Consider the following 22411-nt stretch of genomic DNA (forward strand, 5'->3'; position numbering starts at 1 on the left):
ACAAAGTATCATGCCAAACAGCTAATTGGACTTTAATTTTTTATCATCATCCATACGGGAAACTATATGGAGGAGTGTATGAACATTAGTTTATATACGTGCTAATGGGAGATAGGATTTTTTTTTTTTTTTTCAAATTACAAAAGTTGACATCATGCTTTGTGTATGGCAAAAAGCCATTAAAAAAAAGAAAGCCTGGATGTCTGAGCAGCTGATGTTTGTAGCAAGAGGAAGAGCAAGGACAGGCTTAATTCTGCAACCAGTATTCACATTGAGTAACATCTGTTCATGTGAATAGTCCTATTGAGCTAAAGGCACACTCACAAGCTCAGAGAAAAGCCATGCTACTGTATACAAGTGGCTTTATGATGGTCAGCCTAGAAAGAGATCATTGGCATTGTCCAAATGAGCAAGGACTAGTCAGCTTGAAAAAGATGTGAAGCCTGGATGCCAAATTAATAACTGAATTTCAGGGTTTTCCTTTACACCGTGAATTTCTTTCATAACTGTCCTCGTTCACTCATTCATGCCTATTAAAATCCCCATGGATGAAAAAAAAAATAGTTGTGAACAATAAGCTGGCATTTGCAAGAAGGCTGAGTGACTGAGCTGAAGTGAGGAACACTTCACAAGTCAGCCAAGGAAAATACAAAGTAAATCATCAGTCTGCACTGGGATAGAATTTCTGCTGGACTGGGGAGGGAGCACTGTTCAGTGACATGGCCTTATGTGCACATGTGTGTACGTTCTCTTTGACAAACCACCCTTGGGAGTCAGCAGTGTAATACAAAGTGTGTAGTTTACATCTTAATCTCTTATATTAATAGTAGCAATTATTATTTTTTTAATTGTCTCCTCTTGCTTATTATTTATGTATATTCCAGTACCTCCTAAGGAGTCTAATCAGATAGCGGAGTTATAGGGAACAGAGTACTGCACACAAAAAAAAAAAGCAATCTGTGCCTGGAGAGCTCACAGTCTGCTCAGTGCTTCATTGATGATCATGACTGATCATTGATTTCACATGTGAAACCAGAGCTATTGGAAAATTTTGAGGAAATGTATGTGAATTAAGGTTTCCCCATTCCCATGAAATCCAGAAGAATCCAGGCCTATAGCAACTTTAAACAGTTCTAGTGATTCAGGAGGTACAATGGGATCAGGGTACAAAATGGCATATGGTGGCTTTCCTGAAGTTACACAGCAGTTATATGGTTGAGTTGAATGGAATTCAAAACCTCTGCCTTTTCTCTCTGTGTCTTTGTCTGCAATTAATATTTAGTTAAAAGCAAAATGGAAGTGTTTTAAGTGATAATATATTACACAACTTATCTGATATTACATCCATTTAGGAGTTAAGATACTAAACACATGGTGGTTATTTTATTCCTGCAGAACTGGCAGGCTTTGGAGCAGATCCCAAATAAAGGTCTATACTTCATATTATTAGCAGTAGTCATGATTCCTATGATACAGCCTCAAAATATGGTCCTGTTTTGTGAAACAGGAAGAGCAATAGCAGGCTTTGTCTTAGCCTTCACAACCAAAGTGTCGCAGCAAGAAAATCTCCATGTGATGGGGGCTAAGCAAAAAAGTACTTTCAGTTTGATAAAGCTTAATTAAATTTTTAACCAACAGCTTTGGCCAATTAAAAGATTAAAAATGTAATTGAAAAGAAGTGACAAGTAGTAGGATTAGATAAACAGATAATTTGTATAAATGCTTATCGTATATCCATGTGGAAAATTCTGTAAATTTACAAAAGATAAGTTAAAAAACTTATAAAAGTTAGAAGTTATAAAAGGTAAGTTAAAAGAACAATCTTAAGGCTACAGAGTTAGAACTCAAAATGATAGAAAGTGGCAGTATTCAGGCAGTGTGATCTTAATTCAGTCCTCTTGTGAAGAGTACAGTTTTCTGGACTCCATATAGTGTTGTACATTGTATTTTCCATGCTAAGCGCCATGAACTTCAGTGTGTATACTGTGCTTTGATGATATAAAGAACTCTTTAAGCACTGTGAATTAGCATTGGCAATGTCATATTCCAGGATATTTTGGAAGAAAACATATGATGGAAAAAAATATCTCAAAACTTAGCAATTAACTCTGTTTTCCCTCACTGTTCTCCTTCTATCTTCCTCTTTGTTTTTGTTTGATTGTTTTTCATTCTGTAACCAAAATAGCATTGATTAATTTTATTCTGAGAGGATACTTTTCCTTTTATTCAAAAGATTTAGGACTGGGTCCAGTTCTCATTATGTTTGAATACGAGTTGAGTCAAACTTTTGTTGAACTTTCTCTATGCTTGCTATTGAGAGAACACTGGTTCTTAGACTTTGATTTTGTTTGATTTTCCTTGCATAAGTCAGGATGAGGAATCTTAGTTGAGTTTTTCAAATATTAACTATATAGGGATGTTTCTACTCTTGCTCATTTATGATTTTGTATATCTGTTGAATTTGACAATATATGTTTCTGTTTTAATTAAAATAAAATACCTTGAATGTATGGTTGTTTTTAGGTTTTGCAGCAGCTTGGGGTTTTGTTTCTGTTTTTTTGCAAATTCAAAAAAAAACAAAACAAAACAAACAAACAAACCACAAACCCCTGAATTTAAAGCTCAGGTTGACTTGGCAGTTCCCTTTATATTAATTGTATACAAAACAGTTTCTTACAAGTAGTCAAAACACTAATGTTTTTACTTGCACTTTTTATAGCTTTTTTAACAGAACGTTGCCAGAAATTATAAGAAGCTGATAACTGCCATACACTGTTACAGATGTTTCAGCTTCTGCAGTAGGACTCAAATAAGATTTTCAAGAACACTGGTATTTTTAGCATTTTGTAACTCTAGTGACCATTATTGAGTAAAGGCCCTGAGAAATGAGATATTTTAAAAGTAGCAAATGGCAGCTTTTACAGTTATTAAATAAAGCTTTGATTCATATGGGTTGATGACACAATTACAGCATGTTCAACCCAACTCTTGAAATATGATTAACATAAGCTGATATTGTAGTTAAATATTTAGGTGATGCACAAGACATTTTTTCTCATTGATTCCTGATATTGTTTTTCTTTTCTGGAAATATCACAAGCTGTGTCACACATACCCATAAACCCGGATGAACTCCCCTTTCCTTTAATTTCTCCTATTCATATAGGGGAGGATCAAAATTATACTAAATTTTTCATAAGTCTAATATCAATAAATGAATATTTAATGAAATACAAAAACAGGCATACAGAATAAACTGGTTTCAGCAGCTGTGAAAAGGTTTCATTTAGTGCATGGCACACTTACCTAGGACTCTTGGCTCAAAGAAATTAGGTATGTTATAAATGGATGAAAAGAGGACTATGAGTATTCATGCTTTATAAGGAAGTCATTTTTTTTTTCTGTCTAATCCATCAGTTGTGAGATCTTCTTTCACAATCCCTGAAGCATTCTTCCTTTTCATTCTAGTCAGCCAAAGCAGCTGGGTCTTTATAGCTGCAAAATGTTTGCTCACGACCAACTGCTGTTTTATATACCACTTTTCATCTCTAGCAAATATTTTGTTTTCCCTATTATTCCACGTTTGTCATAACTTGTCAAGGGGCAACGTTATAACTTGTATCCAATTAGTAAATGACTTCTTTGTCTCTTTTGGCTTGATTCCTCCCACGATGTATGCCTAGGGAGGTGTGCACACTCCAGAGGATCCCCCCAGATTATCAAATGATACTGTGTGGACACAAAGGTCCATCCATAGTACTCCGGCAACAAGATGATATCCTCAGACCCTGACAGCTTTGTGATGGTAGATTGAAAGTAATTGCCTGGCCAAAATTATTCTCAAGGTCTTTTGAAGTGTGATTGATATATCTCATGACAGGGACACCTGATCCACTTTTGAAATGGCTCCTAAATAACCATAGCCATTTGGTCTGCTATAAAATAACCACATCAGCCATATGGTTTGTAATCTGTTGCTGCAGATCCATCAGGACCCTTAGGCTGTGATCTCTTCCTACAAGGTAGTGATTCTGATGAGTCTGTGGTGCTACTCTTGTCTAACAGTAGTAGCAATAATAATGCATACAGTAAATACAAATGAAACATATGGAAATGTGCATCTGATACTGTATGACTGTGGAAGCTCATCAGGCTGGCGACTGCCAAGCACTAGATGCAAGACTGTCTGGCAATCCCAGGTCCTCTAGGCACACAAAAAGTCATAGCTCAGAAATTGAATGAAGTGAGTTTTGCTGACGTATAATACTTATTTACGAAATATATTTTAAAGCAACCATCCAATTATTTCATTTATGTAGAATTGCAACATACTTTTGCCAGATGGTGTTTCATATCAGGTCAAAAAATAATGAAGGAATTTGGCATTAGAACTGAAGTAACAAGAAAAGATGAGTAACTAGGGATTGCAAATTTGTTATAACTTTTTTTTTTTTCTAAAATCAAGCTTTTGTAATGTTTTTGAGTCTCTTCCCTGTGACTTTATTTGTATTTATTGCATTTTTGTCACACCTTATTAGAAGTTAGCAAAGATAATTTACAATGTTCCCAGAGAAGTGTAGACTTAAAATAATTTGTCCTTTTTTAGATAATTTTGTAGACATATTCAAGTGTCTGTGGATGGAAGGAGGTGATTTAAAATTGCCAAGAGAAAAAAAAAATGTTTTCCACAAAGATTTCTGAAAAAATTTCATTAGAGTGCAATATGTCCAGTTGTATTATTGACAACATTTTGTTCCTGTCTTGAATAGAACTGTAGGTCTTGTTAAGTGTGCCAGACAAATAAAACATGGAGAACTGTGATTTGGACACATTAACAGTGCACCAACAAATCTACTCATACTAGAATACAAACATTATATTTCCTTTCCCCCTCCCTCCTTTTCCTGATTCTTTCTTGAGAACAGCTTCAGCTTTCATTGATGACTACGCCATTGACTTCCACTTTAACATGATCACTGGTAGTTTTTTATTTGTGAAATCTTTGCCTAATTAAGAAATAAAAGATTGAGTCTGAGCCACTTAATACAGAAGCAGGTCATGGTCTCAATGGACTCTGTAAGAATTTCAGAGACTATTAGGATTGGACTTCAATATGTACATCACAAATGACTGGGTTTGCATCTCCTAGCAAGCGTTTCAGCCAGCTCTCTCATTCTTTCAAGTATTTTAAGTCTTCTGCTAAATATCGTCAATATTTCTATGAGTCAGGTATGTCACTTGAAATGAAAATTTCCATGTTATTTTGAAGGTTGATTGTTTTAAAAGTGAGTTTACATTAAAATCTAGAATTTCTCAGAAGAGTGGACATTCTCAGAGAAATGTGAAGTTTTAGTCCCACTTCAGTATCTTTGAGAGGAAAAACTTTCTCTACAGGCATTTTGATCAGCTTTTAGTATATCAAAGGTACTATTCTTCCTTTAATGTTTCTTTCCCAGGGAGCTCTTTTTCCTTAACCATAGATTTGGAAAATACTGGTAACTATGAAAATCAAGACGCAAATTTAAAAAAAAAAAAAAAAGAGGCAAAGAGCCAGGAATTGAAAGATTACAACCTGTCTTTTGCTGTGCTAGAACTGAAAGCCAGATGTATAATACAAATACTCTAGTGGAATATGAAGGGAAGAGGAGAGATAATCTGACATATACAGATGCTAGCAGTCAAAATTACTCAAGCTGTAGTGAAATTTCCTTTGCACCTGGCACTGGAGGTGTTAGCAATGCCAGTTCAGTCCCCCAACACAGATGTTCTTGTTGTACCACTTCTTACGTGTAACATTTAGGTTTATGTTTAGCTCGGCATAGCACACATAAATACTGTAATCCAAAGACCACACGTTTATTAGTGCACCTGCATCTTCTACTTTCTTTAATTCCCCTAGTATATTGCAGTCCCTTTGTGCTGTTGATCCTAGGGCAAACTAGTGTTATGGAAAAGAATATTCAGCTACTATTACTATGCATGAGTTACAATAACGAAAAATATTTTTCGAAATCAGTCACACATTATATTATACAAGTAAGGCTGAACTTTCAGATGCTTCAAATATGTAAATGCAAAACTGTTTGCTGTATACAACCTTATTTATATTGCTTTATAATTAGTGTTCTGAAATCATATACCATGAAGTAGTTACCATAGAGACAGGCCTGAATAAACAGAGCACTTAACAGTCATGCTTGAAACATGTATGTAGTTCATTTGATATCACTGAATATCCATGCTTAAGTGATTTGTTGGCAAAGACCAAAATTAACATCCTTTAAAAATTTGTCTCAGACATTTGTTGAAATTAACCTGGAAGGTGAAAATTCCAAAATATTAATGAAAATCTTCTGTCCTTCCAGATTAATTTTCATATATAACCAAAAAGCAACCCTCCTATCCTTACTTTGCAGTGTGTAGTTGATCAGTAGAATGGAAACAAACCCAGAATGGACTGTTTTGGACTGGAGGCAGGACTTGTCAGTCTGAAGGGTTTCTTTTCCTTCTGCATCAGTTGGCATGATGAGGGATATTAACTCTCCCTACAAGTATTGCCAAACAATATATGGCATACATTGTGCAAATGGCACATGAAATAGAAGTAACAACATAAACAACACAACAGCATGTCCTATCGTGGCCCACCTAGGATCCCATGCACTAAATTAACCCCAGGAATCACAGCAGAACTTTTTTCAGAAACTCCACATGTGACGGCTACTCTTCAGAGCAGGATGGCTACATTCAGGTTTAGCATAGTCCAGTCTGAAAACAACTAAAATGCATGTGTATTCATGCAACTCTGATTACCTTATCTGTTTCTCATGCACTTTCTTTTACTCTCCATTATTCAGAACAAAATGAGACTGAAAAATGAGAATGAAAATAAGACAAGAGTCGTTCCCTTAGTTTTTGAGGTTTCCTAACTGCATTAAAGTCCAGGGGGATATTTTTCTTACCATGTCAAATCTCTCTGAAGAAAAATTCAATAGGGCTCCACACTTCAGTATAGATTTTCAGCTCAGGATCTCAGGATGAGTTACCTTTGGGCAAGGACTTTGCTTCTGTATTTCTGCGATACCTGAAACATCATGAGTGGTGTTACAGCCAAATAATATGCGTTCGGATCGTTTTTTTTTTTTTAAAAAAAAGATTACAGAACATCATAAGCAAATAAATTATAACCAGATCTAGTTTTGTTTGTAAGTCATCTTTTCTTGTTTGGAATTAAATAAAGTTTGTATTTTTCTTTTTGATATTGTTCAGGACCAGAGTAGTAGAAATAACTTGAGTCTCATTACTGTGATACTTGTAGCTGACTCTGGTCTTTTTGTCCTTGAGAAGAAACATGGAACCGTTCTGTAGTTGTCTTGATTATCATTACGGAAATATCTTTTCTTCTTTTCTTATGTGTGTGCTGTAAATAACTGTTGAGGAAAAACTATTGAAAAGTAGCTTGATGTCAGTCATTAATGCTTAAAATATTGAAAGGTACAATAACAAATTTATTTTTAATTTCTTTGTGATTCTTCAGAATGTCCTTCCGCATCAAGCGCGTCAAGCAGACATTTATTTTTTCTTGCAGCACTACTAGAGGTAACTGTCCCCTTTTGCTTCTCCAATAACAAAGGTTTCCTTGTATCCCAGAACAGTCGTCTTGTAAACCAATAACAAGTACAAAATATACTGAATTTTTAGCAATGTGTGTAGTTCTGATAGGAAGAAAAATATCTGCAGTCAATTCTACATAACTAGATTAGATAAGATAGACCAAAACCCACAATGACAAATTATGAGAACGGAACACATTCAAGGAAAGTAAGCACTGGGAAAATCTGCTCACATACTTGGAGCTCAGTCCTGGAGGTCGCAAGCACGCTTGTCTCCAGTCAAACAATGCATAAATAGAGGACGTATCACTTCTGCAGGCCTTAGGCTCCGCGGATAAGCCAGCACGGGTGAACGTTGGAGTGGTAGATTAAGCAGAAAGTTAGCTTTAGACATACTGCTAAGTTGACCAAGCATGCTAGGCTGTTTCCCAAGATTCCTCCTGGCAACAACAGAGAAAAACATGCTCCTCCAGAAAACCAGACCTTTTAGATTTCCTCTGAATCACTGTCTGGAGAAATCTCTGAGCGTGCTTCAGTTCTGCATATCCACATTACCATTAGAGTTCCTCTTAAGATACTGTCCTTTCATCTGCTGCTTCTGTTGCTCCTGTGTCAGGCCTGCCAGCCCTTTGTGAATGTCCTGGAAATCCTGGGCCACCTCAGACAGCACTAAACACATTTAATTTAGTGGGAAACTAAATCAAAACTTTTTTTTTTTATTTACACTGACTACAGGAGGTTTGAGAAGATTGTCTGTTTTACTTAGATGATATGAATACCTGCCCCAGAGTTTCCTGGATTTTACCTCATTCAGCTGACTGATGTTCCTTCTGTACAAAGAGAAGGTGTACAATGTTTGTAATTGAAACTGCAGTCTGACGTGTGATTGTAGCAATTATGTAATTAAATTAACCCAAGTACTAAGAGAGTGACAGCACAGAAGCTTAGGAGGCCAACCAGCCACTAAGCACTTGGGAGTCTCAGCAAGATCATATACACTATATTGATGCCAGCACTGCTGTGTTTTCTTTCCTTTTGGTACCTATCAAAATGATGACCTTGCTAAAGACTCCTCCCTCAACTGCAGGAGAAACACATAACCTTGAATACTAATGCAGGTATTCTAGACCATCAGAAATGGCTAAAAGTGATTCATGATACATCACATTGATTTTCAGAATACTTGTCTGGGATTAGGCTCTTTGTTAATAACTAAAAATTGCTGTTCAAACCAGTATCCATTCTGCATACTGGGATCTCCAAACAGCATGGAATGCTTGTGTGATAGAGGAAGCAAATGGAATTGGTTCTCATTAAGAGAAAGAGGAATGAAGATCATCTTTGAGGGGTTTCTGAAGTCCTGGACTGAAAGTGTTATCACTTTCATCAAAAGGACTTTTAATACTCATGTAAATGGAATGAAGATTTCTTTCCGGCTGATAACTGTAAAACCCTTTGGTGGATAAATATAGGGATAATGCCATTATTAGAGTTTGGTAACCTGCAGAAAGGGAACATTTATCCCCTGTTAGTACTATTCCTTCTAGAAATGAACAAATCAAAGCTGGTTTTCATTGATCAAATTTCTACATTTCCATCAATATTACTGTATTTTTGTTTTCTAGGCTGTGGCATTTTTATAGGCTAATCAAATATCCAATATTACTGGGAGCCATTTAAAGTGAATGCCAGAACTACTAAGGAGTAATTTGAGAATTAGATCTATTTTTGTGAGTTGAAATGATCTTGACTTGCTCATATTGTATTGTACCTGATGCTCGGTAATATGATAGTACCAATACAAATAGAAAGATATCTGCTTTGAAGTTCTTAAATATCTGTTAAAAGTGGTGAGCAGTCCAAGTGCATTAAAATTCCATTTTCCCCCATACGAGTGTTTGCTGCAGATGACCCCCACTGATCTTAAATATATTTCTGTATCTGTAACTGAATAGAGGTTTTCCGTACAGCATGTTCTAATGGTACTCTGGCCTTTAGCCAACAAGGCACTGAATAAGGCTATTTTTAAAATACAGAAACTGGGAACAGCTGCAGCAATCAAATTTGATAAAAACAGAGAGGAACTTTGCTTTTTTTTTTTTTTTTTTTTTTTTACGGTTTGTCCAAGTTTAGACTCCTTTCATAGAACAGCTTTTGTTCTGTTGGATGAAGGGGGTCTAAGAGTAACACAGTGAAATCCTTTTGAACAAATAACCTTTAAAAGAATACAGATTAAAATAATAGGGGGCTTTTTGGTGCAGCAGCATGTTCAATGAAATTGTACCTCAGACTACTAAAAGAATAAATCTATAAAAAAAGAATACATTTTGTCTGCCAAGCTTTACCATAAAAGACTTACCCATAATGATCTCCTGAACTGGAATATGAAACCTCTTGTTTCAAATGTCGAACATCTGAACATTGATATTTGGGAGTCGTTTAGGGGTAGAAGTGATTTAATTTGAATGATCTGGCGTGGGTTGTTGTTTTTTCTTATTATTTTTCTTCTTTTACTACTAATCCAAAAAGTTTATGTCTCCTTCCCCCAGTAAGCTTAAAAAAAAAAAAAAAAAAAGCAAAACCAAAACAACAATGAAACAAAAAGTTCATGTAAGGATGTTACATGACAAGTTTTCCAAAGGCCTTCTGTGCACATTAAAAAGTTTCATGAAATATTTAATTATAAGGACTGATTCTTCCTTGTTTGTCCTCCTATTTTTTATAGGAAACTTGTCATTCAGTGATATTATAATGAGAGTCAGGAGATTTTTATATACACAAAAAAAATCCATTGCACAGTAGTAGGCTGAGCTGTATCTGTTAAATGATTCCATCTGAGGATGGAGTCTCTGTGCTAGATGGATGTGAGACACAAGATACTGGGTGAAATCTGGGCCTTACTGAAGTCAGTAAAGGTTTTGGCACTGAATCCAGCAGAGACAGGATTTTATTGATTGCGTTCATTTTAAGTGTCAGAAATAACACTTGTGCATTCTTACCCCATTAAAGCTATTCAGTGAATCATCAGTTTAGATGATGGAGCAAAATGCACTGAATTTCTCACATATGCATAAATATGGATATATATCTGTGTATATGCATATAGATATAAAATGTGTGTGCATCTTTGTGTGTGTTTATATACATAAAATATCTGCTTATTTTATTATCACCATATCTGAGTATCTCACCAGGGTGAAAATTACAGCAGTGCTATATCTTACTTTCTTCACACCAAGACACAGGCTTAGCTGGTTTGGTTTTGTTTTGTTTTAGAAACAGGAAAAAATAGGAAGACAAGTAAAGACTTGAGATTCAATACTGACATGAAATACATGTATGGAGCCACCTGAGATTTTTAATGTTTGCAAGCAAACTCAGCAATGCAAAATACTCAAAACTGGGCCAAATACTATAGATGTAGGACTTGATAAATATTGTTGAATTCAATATTGAGAGAGAGGATAGACTTTTAAAAGCAGAGGGTTGATCTTGGCCAGGTCAGTTCTGCAAACTCATGTGCTTAGCTTTACATGGTAGAAATAACATTATGACTCTTGTGGGTCTACACACATTATACCAAACTGAGTGTGAGAACAAACCTTTTGCAGGGCTTAAACCTGTCTGTATAATTTTCACTTTGTAAGATGAACATAATAATGTTACTTTTCCTCAATGTTTTGTCTGTTTTGTTTGCCTGTAATATTATAAATTCTTGGAGACAAGAGCTGTCTTTTGTTGCATGTCTGGGAATCAGTGAAAAAAATGGAGCATTGATATCATCGGGACCTCCAGATACAACTCGGATATAAATGATTATAAGTGTTGAGGCTTAAGTTACTTCAGGTAGCTTCCCTAAAGCAAAGCATAACAAAAAACAGGATGGACAAATCACTCTTGATTTACTGCTCTTGTGTAACCAAGAATCTAGAAAAAAAAATCATTAATTTGAAATTAAGGGGAATACTGTGACATTGAACAGTTTTGTACCATTTTATACAACAGCAGTCCCTATCCCTGCATATGGAAATGACCCCACATTCCTGCATAATGGATAACTAGAGATTCAACACATGCCATGTTCTAGGAAGATACTGAAGCATTATAGCCGTGCAGAGCATTGAGCTCAGGAGTCTCTGGCATTATACGAGTTTTCAAATTCTTATCCAGTATTTTAACTGGAACCAAAAAAATTTCCAGCATGATGATTACCAGGGTGTGATTACATTTTGTAAGCCCCTTCTCTTCAAAGACAAACTGCTGCCAGAGACAGATTTACCACTGACCAACAGTGTTTTTATGCAAATGTGCCTGAGTGAGTGCAGTAACCCCAAGTTATAATAGAGTCATTCAATCTCTTGCCAGGACAGCAATATTTATATATTGCAAAGATAAATTGGATATCAAAACCGGTTCCATTACAGAGGGAAAGTTCTCTATGTAAATCAGTATTTGTAATCACACCATGCTTCTTCCCACCCCCTACCCCATTTTACTTTCCTTGCTTTATCTTCATAGATGAATTCCAAATGTGTTTTTCTCTTGTGTGTTCACTTTGAATATTGAAGCATTCACCTAATGCCAAGCTAATGGAAAACATAAACTCCCCACTACGAAACTTTAAAGTCTCTAAGTGTGCTTCTTCATGCCTTGGGGAAGTGCTGTAAAGGGCTTATATTCATGTAGAGTGTTTTGTCTGCCGCCTGTGCAACTTTTTGTTTGGACTTCTCTTTCTCCCGCTGCCTGATGGGACGAAATGTGCAGTCATCTCCCGAGTGACTTTATCTCCCCATCAGGAATGAGTGCAAGGGGTCAGATGCCCCTCTGCATGCTCGTCACCATCTGCTGACAGCAGCGCTCCCCCGGGAGAGCCGCCTTTGTTTATTGACAGGGCTAATATGAGGAGACACGTGAAGTACTTTGGTTTGTGGAAGAGGGCAGGAGAGGCATGGTGCTGTGAAAACATTCCCACACACTCTAATGGCTCATTCACATAGAAAACAAGCGAGAGCCTTCAGCTCTTTCACAGAGCTCCAAGTAGAACAAACGGACTCAAGAACCCCAAGGCACCAGTCAAAAAACACTTTCCTAATGCACTAATACCGAGATGCTCTCCATAATAGCTTACCTGTGAGACTTCAGCTCTCATTTAGGCAACTAAATGACCTGGCTAGATTGGAAAGCTGCTTAGTATCTGGTAGTTGCAGTTGTTCGCTGCTAAATTATTTTTGAAAAACATTCCATTTCCTAAACCTCTTGAAACTGGTTGTAATAGGTGAAGCATGCATTGGGAATTTTTATCATTGTGGTCATCAATTTATTATTTTCTCTTTAGAATAAAATCTGTAGAATGCAGATGAAATACAACATGCCTAAAAAGAGATAAGTTTTTTGCTCTGTAGTTAGTAGAGACACACACAGATGCACACATGAATGTGTAACTTTAGAATATATTCCAGTTTGAGGATTGAAAAAAAGTGACTTTCTGAATGAGGTTTCAAACACAGTTGGGATACGTGTCATGGAGAAGTCCACATTTTAAGCTGTTTTAAGCAATGAATGGTGTTCAGTGAACAGCAGCATTCATTATTGTGGTCTACAATTTATAAGATGTATAAGAAGACAATACAAGCGGTGATACTAGGTCAATTCACAAGTCCGTGTAGCTCAGTATTTGTCCTCTAACACCATCCTTTATGGCATGATTAAAAATAAAGCGTAAGAGAGCAAACTTACAGTGATTCTTGCGGTAAGATACCATGCCAGTTTGTGATTTAGGGAATTTTGAAGTCTAGTATGGCATCATGGCTTAGCAAAGGATTTTCTGCATGTTCGAGAAGTGCTATGGAACTCCTTAGGCCTTGCATTTTGAGAAATATTTAATTACAGGACTATCTTTACCTACTCCATGACACTTGTTGTCTTCTTATCTTTCCTCCATTGATCTGTTTACTTCCTGAAGGGTCCTAGTCTAATTTATTTGCATTTAGGAGCTCTTCCATATTTTTGCTATGTTTGTTGCTCTTTCATTTCCAGTTATTTTATATCTTCCTGTGCATTGCCGAGTGGACCAGAACTACAAACTCCATACTATATAGATGTACGAATCATAACATTTTATTGTATTTGATCGCTTATGAGCATTCAGCTGATATGTTCATAGAAGTAGCCACACTAACTCCATAATCTTAATTCCTGCGTGACAATATTAATGGTAGCCCAGCAAAATAAATATGCGTGTATATATGGATGTATACACACAGATACATGCACCCCATGTTTAATTTTCAAATGTAAAATATAAACATATAACAGTTTACATATCTGTAGTTAGGTGTATTGTATGTAGTTAGCTCTGCTTCCCCTCACAGGCATTAAGTTACATGTATTGAATTTTCTGCCTTCATATAGCCCTATTAGTCAATACTGTAAAATTCGTAAACTTTTTTTATAATTGGCTTTTGTCTTTACTTTGTTGAATCCTCAATAACTCATTATGTACTTATATTTGCAGATTATTTAGGGGCATGTGTTGAAACAGCACAGATATTTCTGAGAAATCAGTGATAACCTTCCGCCAGAATGAAGAATGACTTCTCCTTTTCTAGCTCTTCATTTAATAGAAGACCTGATCTCTTTTAATAGAGCTTAGTCTCTTTCAGAGTCTTTGGTGGAGACCTTTTAAGAATAAATGTAATCCATTCATTGACGTCTTGACCCTTTATATTCAGCCAGTGTACCTATAGCCATGTAACATCTTTGAAAAATGGGACTAAAATATACACACTCCCTTTTCCACTTTTGCTCACTCTGAGTTCTTGTCAAAGTCAATACAGCTCAAGGATTTGTTGAAACGGATATAACTATGTAAAATCATCACGTCAAATATATTAGCAAGGGCAGGAGCGCAAACTAGCCTTAAGTCGATAATTGCATGTTACATTTGCTTTAGTTTTTACTGCTTCTGAAGGAAGGTTATGTCTAATTTAAGCTTGATTCTAAAAATATTTATATTTGGCCTAAAATAACCCCACTTTGGGAATGTGCCACTGCAAATACGAAGTTTTGAAAAGGCTTCACTTTTTCAGTAGATAGGAGTATTGTTCAGTTTCGTCTTCCAGTGTTTCATATATGGCATTTTTTGAGATGTGTGGTATAGATCAAAGGGCAGGATTTGGCCCTTAAGTTACCTGCTGTTACTGGAACTAATTTCACAGCTATTGAAAAATGATGCATCAAATTTATATCACTGCAAATGTCACTATTCTGCATCTTGCATATGTTGCCTGAGCTGTCAGTAATAAAAATCTGTTCTTAATTATTCTTCCTTTTAAAAAAAATAATAATTTTCTAATAACCCAGTGAATAAGAATTTGATGTTTTCTTTGGCTGGAAACATTTTAATGATTGAGTACATCTATAAAGTTCTGTGTGCTTTTAGCTTTTGCAAATGAGTAGGACTTTCCCATTTAAATCCCTGTGGCTATCAAGAAAAGCAGAATTTGTTTAAATCTAAGTTTAGAAGTGAGAAACTTAAGGAAAACATTTTAAGATAAAAACTATTCAGCAGAAAGCCAGACCTTCAAAATTGGTTTCACATGTGTTACAAGGATGCAAACTAAAAAAATGTACACTTAAAATTAATCATATTGTATAATTTAATCTTTTGTCCATTTTATTGTTTTTCTGAAAGAGAAAAGAACAGAGTTTAGTTTTTGCTTCATTGATATTATAAGGAACTGGTCTCACTATGAGAAAGTGAAAATAGTGAAGAATATTAAGAAAGTATAAGAAGAAAAATTAAGGCCTTGGACACTATCAGATTTTCTGATTGGAAGCAGAATAATCCAGACCATAAATCCTATTTGCTTTTAATACTTCCCCCCAATCACAATACTTCTTTCAGTTAATTACCTTCATTCAAAGCCCAAAGAAGTGAACAGAAAAGACTCCGTTTATACTTTGGACGAGTCTCATAGATATGATAATTAGCTTGAAATTCTACCTTCATTAAAGGTTGAAGGGTTTAAAATATACAAAGAATAATGTGCTCTCCTTTCTTTGTTTTTCCAATGTGATGATAGACTCTAGCACGTTAGCTCAGCTTCACTGAACAACGTACCTTTTGGAAATGTGGATATTAACAGCCAATCTATAAAGTACACATGCAGCTAAAAAAATGGTTTCTTTGCTTGTCCATCTGATCTTGGCAACATGTGTTTAAACAGGAGCATGTAAAATGTTTAATACAAAACACCCAAGTTGATTCTGAACAATATTTCATTACCTTGCTTGTTCCTTCTCAAACCAGACTGCTATATTACTGTTCAGGTTTCTGGTTGTATCTGTGTTTGTATCTGATATTCTAGACAGAATTTGTCCTTGCTCCTTGAAGTCAAGCAAACTAATATTTATCTTGCCACATACATTATTTACTTAAATATTTTTTGAAGTTTAATGCCAAAATACTATGTAATCAAAAAACTATGTGAAACAGAAATATGTAACTGGGTGCAAACAAGTACCACAAAGTTCAGGAAAGCTAGATGAACAGTTGCTGATACAAGGTTTTTCCTGCCCTTTTTGCGTTGAATCTGTGCACTATTTGAGGCAAAGATTCAATGCAAAAAAATTTGTGGTCTCATAATTAAGGACTGTAATAATGCGTGCTCACAAAGGCTGAATTAGAATTGTACACGTCATCTCAAAAGAATTGTATAGAAGAAAATTCAATACGGTCTGGAGCACTAACTTTTCCTTTACTAGATTTTACAGATCTGTTGAAACAATGGTCAGCATAAATTTCTAAACTGCAAACATCTCATTCTATGAGTATCAGATAACCTAAGTGAAGGAGTCTCTCCTATTTTCTCATATAATAAGATTATTTGTTCAGTGTTTGTGTATTAAAATAGACCACGGAGATTATTAGTGTATTTTAGAATCATTTTGATCAGGACATTTTAGGATTACGTTACAACAGGCCCAGATTTGCCCAGCCCTAAGGGTGCAATCACTTCTTAGGAAACGTTATTTTTGCCTGTTCTGTTCTCCACATCTTTTGTTATCAGATGGTCTTCTGACAATCCTTGCTGTTTAGGATGACTACTATCAAAATGCTATCTACAGAAAACATATTTTTTCAACTTTTGCAGATCTAAGTGACCAGCTTATGGAAGTGGTTGGTCTAGAAGGAGCCATGGAGATGGGACAGATATACACAGGTCTGAAAAGTGCTGGAAGACGGCTTGCCCAGTGTTCATCTGTTGTCATCAGGTATAGGCAGCTTTAATTTGCACTGCATTGTCGTATTGAAGCAGCAAAGGTTTTTATTTTATCAATTCACTTTCTTTGGTAGTTTAATAGCCATAATTATTTCTTGTGAAAGTCTCATGTTTGTATATGAAATATATCTATTCCATCCATATCCTTTGCCCATACATCTTCCTTTCTTTAAATCTGTCAAAAAAACTAGAAAAAAGATACTTACATTCAGTCTTCACATGTTGTATTCAATTATCATTTCATCCTATGAAGAAATATTGTCAAACAGTTGAAGCAGAATGAGTAATGCATGGACATCTTGGGTTTTATTAGTGACATACACTCCACGCAATTTTGAGCAAAAGTCATTTAACATTACTTTGACACATTTTAACCCATTTATAATGCATATCTCACCAGGGAGTAGTAGCATGTAATTAGTATTTGTAAAGCATTTTTTTGATCTGTAGAAGTCAAAGTGCTCTGTTTGTAATTTATTTGTTATTTACTGGGCACTGACAAGTCACTATTAATAAATGCGTTGGTATGTGTAAGCCACTAATGGTGGAGCGTGCTAATTTTGTTGTGTTTTATTGTTTACTATGCTAAAAGTGACCAGAACATTCACAATAGAGGAATCCTGGATTAGGACTCAAAGAGAAAATAATTATTCTATCTTCAAATTAGATAAGGACTGGAAAAGAGAGAGATGCTCAACTCTTCTCCAGTGAAGAATCTCACAGGAAGAATTTTCCAAAATCTCAATAAAATCATGAGATATACAGTTATAAGCGCCAAAAGCCTAAAATGAGCATAAAACAGAAGAACAGCAATAAAAACTTTAAGAAAATAAGTAGGATTTGCCAAAGCACCTGGCATATTTTTGAGATTCTCCTCAAGGACTGGGTGATGTTGAGTTCAAAAGTACTCTTTCTTCTAAATAAGGAAGAGAAATAAGATCACAAAAGCATTAAAATCTTCTCTGGATACCAAGACATAAATTTTATTGTCCCACATGAAGAGAACCACAACTATAAAAGATTCAGAACCCTGCCAAACCTATAGAGTGTGAGATTATTGAATGTTCGTCCCTTCCTCCAGTTGTGGCCATAGATGACATTGGCTAATCCAATGGACTGTTAGTCATTTCCAAATAATGTTTAAGCCAGAATTTCCATTGACCAACATGAATGCTCAGTTGACTCATTTTTCCATTATTAGATTTACCTACTCCATGTTATTTCTAATAGTCATGTGTGCAAACTATTATAATGCAGAAATACAGGGTTGGAAAAGACCTCAAAATACTTTTTTTCTTTTCTCATTTGTCTATACTTTTCTTAGTCTGGTATCCAAAACTGGACAGGGAACACTGGCTGAAGCTTGATCAGTGTCACTTTACTAACAATTTAAATTAAGGACATGGTATGTTAAAGTCTCTGGTTATAGTACAATTGTCACATTATGTGAGTGCTCTTTCTAACCCAGAGTTAAACACAAGGGTAAATACATCTTTTATGGTTCTAATAAATGGTGATGATAGAGCTAAAGTTTCTTATTTCCTTTATAGTAGGCAGTCTAAAATATAAAAAGTACCAGAGTTTCCTTTGTCTTTTCATTTAATAAGGTTTATCCCTGAAGTTCTTGAATATTTCACTCTTTATTTCACAAATTACAGACTATTCTCCCATGAGAGAGTTGTGTATTATTAGCAAGATGTGTGAATGTTTGCATTGTTTTTGCTTTGTGTGTTGAAAATCGAACTAAGCCTACTAAGTGACTAGGTGACTTTTGTGAGCTTGTTGGATCATACTGGAGATTACACAGAAATTTAGGGATTATGTGTGTTTACTGTAACATGTATCTCTCCTTAATAAATACATTTATCATTTTTTTGTTGCTTTTACTTATACTGTGAAATATATCACTTTAGGACCAGCAAGTCTCTGCCTATGCAGATAGATGGGGAACCTTGGATGCAAACCCCTTGCACGGTAAGGATACTGGAATATGAGCATACTGGGATACTCTGGGAAGAGAGCTGAACAAAAAATTCAGGAACCTTTAAAATGAGTAACAAAAATTACAATAATCAGAAATATTAACTGATTTATTTACTTTCACTTTTTCAGTGATGGAATCATTCAGTATAAAAGACAACCATTGGCATCAGCATTAACTCGGTTTAATTAAGTAACATTTTCACGCGTGGTTATTATACAGTTCAACACCCACTGCCTTTTCAATTTATTATACTTTTTTTTTTTTCCCAAAGGTTTGGATGGAATAAAAATATTTTTATTTCAAAAGTTTCAAAAATACTCAAAGGGTGTAGTTACCCAATCTGATCATTTATTATGGTGTATCAGATTTTTAGTCTCCATTGCTGAGGAAGAGCCAGTGTCAGTTGAGATGCTAAAGTGTATAAAGTAACAAATTTAGGAAGCTTTTCCATTATGTTTTTGAGAGTTTATATCAAGGATTTATTTTATAGAAAGCTGAATTCTTGACTGTGCTGATTGAATTACACAATAGAATTAATATTAAAAAAAAAAAAATTAAAAAACCTTATAGTTTAAGAAAATTATTTAGTCTCTTGTTTCAGTGCCCACACATACGAAGTGAGGGCAGGTAAACATTGATTAGGCTAGGAGGGAGCTTTTTCAGAGGAGGGTCTTTGAGTAACTGTTTACAGACAACACAAGAAAGGTGTAGCTCTAAGAACTCCCTGTTTTCCTCTCCAATAAATTAGAGGCTAACCAAGCATTTGGGGAGATGTTGAAGAAATTTAAGCTCTTTATTATTTAATATAGTCTCAGTAATACATTTGAATGTATAATTTTACTGATTTTGTTACCCTAAAGGAGACCCATGTTTTTAAGTAAATGAATTGCTGTAGCCCTGCAGTTTGTAAGTATGACAAAACAGTAACATGCTAAGGAAGAAATCCCACTACAGATGGGAGAAGTTCTCCAGACCGGGGTGCTGGATCACTTTCATGAACTGTAGTAAAATTAAAGACTACACAAAAAAGTAGAAGGGAGTACCTTCAGTAAGGAACTAGCAGGTGTGGCAGCTGATAATGTATGGGTTAGAATGAAATAAAAGGGTTGTGATAGTTCATGTTTGCTAGATACACCATAGTTTACAGCTGAACAGCGGGAGGAGTGTCTGAACTCTAACTCTCAATGATAAGTGCTCAGATGCTGTGATGAGAGGAGAACCATGTGAACACACACTGTATGAAGGCAGAACAGTGGGGATTTTATGAGATTTATTCCAGGAAGCCTTTTGGAGTTTAGAGATATTATCTTCCCCTCTTCTATAGCTATGGGTCAGTGCAGAGCAACGGTACTGAACCCAGCAGTTACTTGTTCAAGAAAAAGACATGTAATTTTTCAGTTGCCAGATTACAGAAGAGAACTTATGGAAGGATTCTGGCAATAACATGTGCTTTTTTGTCTTGATTGCTTGCTCTGTGCAAAATCCCTGCTATCTGATTGATAACACTAGCAGAAGCTGCCTGCACAATTGAGGACAAACCTGGAAAAAGAGACAGTTCTTGTATTTCAATTACTGCCTTGAGGAAACAGTAAATTATTACTGATAATTACTGCTGTCCAGTTCAAGTAGCAGATAGAAATGGCATATACTTTTCTGTGGAACCCATCCTTTTTGCTATACCATTGTTAAGAGAATAGAGTTTGTCTTTTATATAAGAAAACCATACTGTTGCATGGTTTTATTTCCTCTGAGAAGAAAATATATGAACTATTTGTCTAGACTACTGCACCTCTATGAATTTATATATAGAATTATTTTTTTGTGTTATATTATCCATTTTTCAGGAAATGTTTTTTTCTCTGATGAGGATCTTAATGTATTTATTGCGATTGCTCCTCGGATTATTGTACATTTACTACACTGTTATCTGTGTCTTACAAAGGAAAAAACATGTATGGTCCAACCTCTCCCCTGCCCACTAATTCTAACTACACTACAGTTTTTCTTGAAGTTCTCTGCAACATACCTAGGAATTCCTCTTGGGACAATGACAAAGGTGGATGTTAGCTTTGTCTCAAACAAAGTTTAAGATTTGATTTCTAAGTGTGTGCTTCAGAGGGGTCTTTGTTTGGAAACCAAAATGTATTTGATTACATTATCAGGATGACACCTCAATTATGTGTACTCAAAACCAGAGTCTGAAAGAAAACATAACGTCAAAATAAATTCTTATGTGTAGCCAACTATGTAGCCAATTATTTGAACCTTCAGGAGCTCAAATTTCAGAAAGAAACATGGGGAGACCAACGTCAGAATCACAAGCTTTTTTCTTCTCTAGAGTCAAAACTGCAGTTTTGTCCTAAAATTATCTGAAAATAATGATTGACTGTTTTTTGAATGGAACAAAATTCTGATGATCAGAAAAAAGAAAATCTAGTTCCTTATGAAACATAGGAGAGTTTGGTTTTCCTTTTGTTTCCCCTGTTAGGAGATTTCTTCACCAGTTCTTACAAGGAACCGAGACTCTATACAAAGATGCTGGCACTCCTACATGGAGACATGGGGGACATTCCCATTCTACCTTCTGTTTCACATTAGTTTGCTGAGGGAAAGCACTTATTAGTTTACTAGCTGTATGACTTTAAGGAGAGAAACTACTGTCTCGACCCAGTACTGGTCTGCTCGAATATACCATCTCACTAGTTTTGGGGGGAGACCCCTGCACCTTGTTCTATTGCATAGATCATGTACATGGGTTAGATACATCAGCTGAGCCTCAGGTTTTTGGTTCTCTGGTCCTCCAGCCAGAAAGCTGATGTTAAAAACAAACAAAAAAATGGATTGCAATCACATTTTATTTTAGTGTGGTCATCTCAGGAACTTCAGTGTCATCCAAGTTCAGTAGTTTTATGGACTGACCTATAAAAATTATAGAGTTTAAGTGAGAAAGAAATTCATACAATCAGCACATATTGAATCAACCCTGGCCCAAGATGCAAGTGATTAAGCTCAGAAGTCCTCCTCTATTTCTGCTTCAAATTTTGGCACAAATGAGAGTATTTGGCAATGATTTTTCAAGAAATTGAATTCAACCTGATCAAAATTCTCTTGCTATTTCATTATGCAGATTAAAGAAAACAAGTTCTGCATCAAATCCCTGTTACGTATGGGATGTAGGCTGCACGTGCAGCCTTGGAAGTTTATTTCCTTTTGAAGAAATCAACGAGTTTATCTTTGCCATTTCTTCTTTCTGACTGTAAAAGTTTTATGCAAGTAGTATGACTTGCTCAGACCTGTCCCTTCTACTGCATATAAGGGATCATGTTCCCTGCAAATTTTCTGAGAAAATACTGTGAATTGCAAAAGACAGTGTAGCAGCTACCCAGAAGCTGTGATCTGTGATTTTTTTTTTTCATTCCTGCTATCAATTTTAGTACTGAAGAAATTGTAATGTGCTTCTTTTAGCATCCTTTATGATCTTCCATTAGCATCCCTAGACAGGAGCAGGAATGTGTTCTGTAGGTCCTGTG

The 22411-nt window shown here is 35.6% G+C and overlaps 1 protein-coding gene across 8 annotated transcripts in view; it reads left to right on the forward strand.

The window, feature by feature from the left end:
* The window catches only part of DGKB (diacylglycerol kinase beta), a 349951-nt gene that overhangs the window by 319424 nt on the left and 8116 nt on the right, over positions 1-22411 (forward strand). For all 8 annotated transcript variants that reach the window (XM_071805088.1, XM_071805087.1, XM_071805090.1 and 5 more), the window contains 2 exons: positions 16769-16889; positions 18811-18871. In XM_071805088.1, coding sequence (XP_071661189.1) covers positions 16769-16889; positions 18811-18871 — 182 coding nt within the window. The remainder of the gene's footprint in view (positions 1-16768; positions 16890-18810; positions 18872-22411) is intronic.

The sequence above is a fragment of the Patagioenas fasciata genome, chromosome 2, assembly GCF_037038585.1.
Source record: "Patagioenas fasciata isolate bPatFas1 chromosome 2, bPatFas1.hap1, whole genome shotgun sequence".
Lineage (NCBI taxonomy): Eukaryota > Metazoa > Chordata > Aves > Columbiformes > Columbidae > Patagioenas > Patagioenas fasciata.